This window comes from Danaus plexippus, chromosome 2 (genome assembly GCF_018135715.1).
Source record: "Danaus plexippus chromosome 2, MEX_DaPlex, whole genome shotgun sequence".
Classification (NCBI taxonomy): domain Eukaryota; kingdom Metazoa; phylum Arthropoda; class Insecta; order Lepidoptera; family Nymphalidae; genus Danaus; species Danaus plexippus.
This window is the reverse complement of record NC_083537.1, coordinates 4,127,155-4,133,154: the sequence shown is the minus strand read 5'-3', so window position 1 is coordinate 4,133,154 and position 6,000 is coordinate 4,127,155. Positions and strand designations below refer to the sequence as shown.

The 6,000-nt window shown below is 28.5% G+C and overlaps 1 protein-coding gene across 1 annotated transcript; it reads right to left on the bottom strand.

Moving 5' to 3' along the window:
- Nucleotides 1-4,490: 4,490 nt before the first annotated feature.
- LOC116779616 (uncharacterized) lies at nt 4,491-5,365 on the bottom strand. The gene is made up of 2 exons (XM_032673999.2): nt 5,076-5,365; nt 4,491-4,652 (listed from the first exon to the last, which is right to left on the bottom strand). Exons 1-2 carry the CDS (start codon nt 5,260-5,262, stop codon nt 4,522-4,524), a joined length of 318 nt encoding a protein of 105 aa, XP_032529890.1. The 5' UTR covers nt 5,263-5,365; the 3' UTR covers nt 4,491-4,521.
- Between the last annotated feature and the right edge of the window lie 635 nt (nt 5,366-6,000).

Below are 6,000 nucleotides of genomic sequence, written 5' to 3'. Positions count from 1 at the left end.
GAACATTTGCTGTTCTTGATACAGTGTGCAATGTCATTGATAAAGATGATAAATAATATTGGGCCTAGGTGTGATCCCTGTGGAACACCAGAGGTCGCGGTGCCGGCGTAAGGGCCACTGATACGCCGGGCGAAAATATTGTGGCGCCCACTTGAGGGAAGCAATTTCAAGTGTTAGTTTTTTGCTGATCCCAAGTAAAATTATATTAAGAATTTCATCTTAATTATACTTCGTAATTATACTTTCAAATGCTTTGGATAATACGTTTAAAATTGAAATCGGTCGGTAATTTCTTACATCGCTCTTAGATTTCTTTTTATGAATTGGTAAAATATTAGCTTCCTTCCACTTCGTAGGAAAAGTTGAAGTCTAAAGAGATGTGTTATAAATAATTTTTAATGGGAGTGCGAGTAATTTACACGTTTTTCTAAAAAAAAGAGGAGGAATGCCATCAGGACCAGCTGACTTGCTTGGATTTATTAAACGTAATGCCTTCGATATAGTACGTTCATTTAGTGTGACGTGAGCGAGAGACATTTGAGAATAAAAGTCCGGACTTTCCTCTACGAATTCTACACAAGGCTGCAAAGAAGAATATGAGGACGCAAAGTTCTGTGCGAAAAGATTACAAATCGCTTGACCAGAATGGGCTGTGGTGTTATCTAGTAACATTTGAGATGGGACCTCGGATTTAGCTCCACGCCGTTTTTTAACAAAACGCCAAAATTTTAAGGGATCGCGAAAGATTGAATCCTCGACTCCGGAAATGTAACGGCTGTAACATAATTCAAGTAGATTCTCTTGTTATAAAACATGCATTGACTGTGTAATCGACGGACGGTTTAGACGGTGTAGCTTGATTATTGTCTTCTTGAATTTATAGGCTTCATGACGACGAGGGACCCGAATGTTCGTAAGATATATACACAAATTTCGATTTATTGTAGGTGTTGCACAAATTGTTTTAGTATTTACCATGTTTTATTGAAAGAAGAAATTCCCGAGTGAAGGCTCGAACGGAGTTCGTTTCTCTTTGATGCAAATGAATAAGCGAGTAATAGAGAAAACAAAAAAAAGACGTATAAAAAAAACAGTTTCAGTTCCTGAAAAGCAAACGGTTCTCAACGTTATGTTTGCAATACTAACTCCTGATAAATTTCCCATTATTGAACGACAAAATGTAAGTTGAGCCATGCTGGTAAAACAATAACTCTTGCACAATAATATATTACTCTTAATTCGCAATAGTTTCAATTAATCTATTTTAGATTACTTAGAACGCAAAACTTTTAAAAAAATAAACTTTTCATAACTTGATACTTGACTTTCCGTTTTTATTTCTGATTTGCCATTAATATCGTAATGTTAAAATATATCACAATAAAAAGAATTAGGTGTAACAATCTGTAATGGTATTTGAATATAGCTATAAAATTAACAAAATAAAATGTGTTAATTTGTTTATAAATTTTATGTAAACAATCAAACATAATATGCAATAAAGCATATTTAAATGATTCCACCGGAACAGCCATAATAAATAGTGATAAGTGGAGGGCATCTCTAGGAGCTAAATAACCGTCCCGAAAACAATTTGAAATTTCACAGTTTTCTATAATTAGTAATTTTCTTAATACAGTAACAAATTTTCACAACAGAGAAAATAAGCTGACTCCTTCCGCGGCTGATACGAGCGACGAAGTTGACAATATATTGTTTATTAGATGTTAAGTCACAATACGTTTTAAATTATTTTTTTTATCAATAAAAGTTGCGGACTCTCATACATCCTGACCTGTAACAAGAAGTAATAAATAGACCAAAATCAATTCTATAATAAATTGTTTGCATAAACATATTACCAGTATTATCATGATTTGTCAAAGTGTTTGTCAAACATATATAACCTAGATATAATTAAAATACAGTTGTTACAATTGGTTGCAAGTACTTAAAATATGATAACTTGTTTTTACAATAATATATTTAAATTTAATAATTTGTTATAAAAGATATAATTTAATGATTTTGTAATACCTACTTTCTTAAAATTGTATTTATACATTATTCTTTTAAATTCCATTCCATTTATCTTAAGTTAATTGCCTCTCATTCAAAATCGATAAAAATTAACTATTGTAAATTTTCAGTCAATCTTATTTGAATGTACAATGTAGTTGCTTTATTAGAAAATATTTACTTCAATTGAATAAGTTATTTTATGGACCGAGATCCACAATCCGTTCGAATAACACTTGAAGATTAAAATTTTATTTATTTTCCACAAATTAATTTGTTTTTTTAAAATGAAACTAATATTTTTCGGATAAACTACGCGGATTTTTATTATTTGAAAAAAACTACATAATCCCTACGTTTCGGTTACTTTTCAGCAACCGTGATCACGGTATGAATAAATAAAACTCGCGAAAATCTTAGATCTCATTAATCTGTTTTTTTTTTTTAATCAAATCGGCAAACGTTGGACATATTGTATGAAAAAGTTATGTAAGAATGATTGGCGTGACTCATTTCTGTAAATAAATAAGTAAGTAATTAATACTGGGAACCGTTTACCTCTTACAGGAACTTAGTAGGAACGCAATCAATTTTTTTCGGCACACCAGAAGTTTCCATAACCCTTATCATATCATTATTTCGTACTCATAAGGTAATACAGCATGTGGGAATGAATGAGGCCGCTAGTCGTCAATATTAATCGACATGTGTTGCAGTTCATGTACCGTTAATATATTTTAACAATTTTCTCTCCAATAACACGTGTCAGCCTTTGTCGTCAAATACCATCTAAACGTCTCGGTTATATTTAATTTACTTATAACATTTTAGTTTCTTTAATTAGTATGAAGTTATTTAGTCGTCCAATATTAAAATTTACGCTTTACCGTTCGAGTCTAGCTGTGTTTGTGTTTTGCACCATAGATTGTCATGTTGTTTACATGTTTAAACTGCTAATCTCTAACTGCATCACTCTGCATCTAAATTCCTCTTAAATAAAAATCACTCGAAGGTCATGAATAAAGATCATTTAAAATGGTTTTTGAATTTTTTCTCTTAAAACACGTTTTTGGACTGAAAATTTAAATTTACTCACATCCATGAAATAAACTTACATTTAAAGTTTTTTAAATCAACTTTTTGCAATTGCAACGAAATAGTGCCTCGCCTCTAGTTATTTATAGTAGATATAAAGTAGTATGTAATAAATAAACTTGACTTAAACAAGACCTTTTTTAATTTTATGCTATATTATTTTGCAAGATGTTAGTGTGACATGGCATTGGTTTAAACATTTACTAAAAACTCAACTCTTAGATGCAGAAATACTTAATTTACCAAATGAGCAATAAAATAGCAAACAATACTATAAAATATTTTAGCTGAGAATGTATTAAATTTACATTTCCGTGGTTCCTATATGAATCCATAGCCAGATCAAATCAAGTTTTTCATTAGTTATTATATAATATTTATATAAAACACATTAATTTTTTTTTTTTACTTATTATCAAAAGATAAAAAAAAACTCTCAAAATAAATAAGTAAATGCTGATATTATCATAACATTATTTTTTCTATCTTATTTTCTGTAATTTCTTTGATAATATTTCTTTTCCCTCATCTTTGATAATTTTAAAGTATGGTCTAAAAAAAAAATTACTATACTAATTTTTATTAATAATATCTTTCATACTTGTAACATAAAAATTAACAAATTAATTGTTTATATAACAACAATCTCTTGTTATACTAATTGTTTCGTTGTCTGATATTTTTGCTTATTATTTTTAATACTTAATGTTTACGTCTATTTTTAAAAATCTTTTTTTTCTGCCTAACTCAAAACTTTCGCTTATTTATACGTGTGTTTCGTTATGGCAATGAAAAAAAAACAACTTCTTAGGTCATATATAATTTTTATTGGCTTAATAACTATAAGGTCATGAATCAACATTATTACAGTTTAAATTTATATTTTTTTCATTAATTATAGATAAAAAAAGTTTGTTTGTTTATGGACTAATTATCTTTACAAAGAGTATTAATTATGAAAAACACAATAGGTATAGGTTAAATTATTTTTGATTTTAATATTTTTTTAAATATACACATATATATATTTATGTTCAAACACTGTAAAAGAATTTATAACGTTTTATGGTCTTTTAAATATTTTTAAATTTTTCTGTTGTGTATGATTTAAGGTTCACCTTAACTTTTTTGACATTGAGGCCAAGCCACAGAAATTATCATAAAAGTCAATGCGTTTTATGTATAAAGATTATAAGTGGTACGAGTATAAGAAACTAATTGTTCAAATCATTACTGTCTGTATCTTGGCTTCTAATTATTCACTTAAAAAGATATGTAATTTAAATGCTCCATTCTTTAGGGGAAACAAACTTATTACGGACATATTAAAATCTTAACATACAAAGACATTTTTATAAGAAATAAAACTATGTAACTTAATGTCATTTCTTTTTATTACTAGTAAAATTAAATACAACTACAAATATGGCTAACACACAATCCATAAGAATACCCTTTAGGAAGGCAATGTTCTAAACAGCTCGGATCTTCGGTAGCTTCCTCATGCGGGCAGCTTATACGACCGGGTATCTTAAATTCTGAAATAAAAATATTAAACCCTGTATTTTATCTAATTCTAATATATATAGGTATAACAAGCTATCTATTAAAGATGTACATAAATCCCAAAATCAATGAAAGGTTATCTCAAGATTCAAAGGTTACAAATTTAAAATAATTTCACTTTTTTATCGTTCCATATTCTCCAATATGGTTTATTTCGGCCTAGACTATTTTATTATTATTTTGTAATATGAAATAAAAATACTATTATGAAAAATAAACTTAACGACATTCAGTAAGTAATAGTGGAAAAAAATAAATAAACAATTGTTTTTATATAAGAGGTGCTGAGTCATTTTCATGATCCGTATTATAAACAATAACAGTCACTAATTTTTTTTCATGTATAAGTTATTGATTACACATTTACGTAAAAAACCAATATAACATTTACTTACCATTTACTGAATCCGACACAGTGATTGTTTGAGGCGAAATCTCTTTCACTTTTGACGCAACATCGTCATTATTACTCGTCAGAGGTTCTGTTCTAATAACACTGCTGTCTCTTGGAAATGCCACGGTAAAATTGATTGAACAGATTACGGTAAAAACAAGAAGTGTATATATGGAATCACGAGCCATTTTAACACAAGTTAATTATTTAATAAGGCTAAGATTGATGACAACGCGCTTCTTATGCACAGCGAAAGTTGAATGCTTAAATTGCATCATGCGGGGTCAATATATAGTGTAAACTGTAAAGCAACAATTACAATGGGTAGGCATACATAGTTAATGAGTCATTTTGTTGATTATAATGGTCAAAGACAACAATGAGTCAGCAATATCTGCAACTTCATTTTCCTAGAATCCATTATTAGGTAGCTTCTATTCTTATAAATACATAACGTCATTTGTTTCCTGAATTTTACCTAGATTTTGATATTAAATTTTTTGAAGTTAAAGAGGATTCTTCTAAAATCTTAAGTTTTTACTAAATAACTTGATAGTACTATCCCAAATCGTAACAGACTTATCCTATTAAAATGTAAAAAACAGTTTAATAGGTACAGCTTTTATTTATTTATATACAAAATGAGTAGATTATAGGACAATACTAATATCATATTTAACACTTGTTTTCTTAAAAACTGTCGGAACAAATTAATATTACAGGAAATTGCAGAATTTAACAAGGTCTATAGAAATCTCAGAAATATAAGAAATAATTACGATCAAATTAATATTTTATCGTTTCTTTAATTCCTGATTCAGTGCCGAGGATAGTGTTAATATAGCTATACTTTTATTCTATTACCATGAAGGAATAAGGATACTTGTATCATTCCAGAGCCACCCCAAAGATAAAACAAATTATTT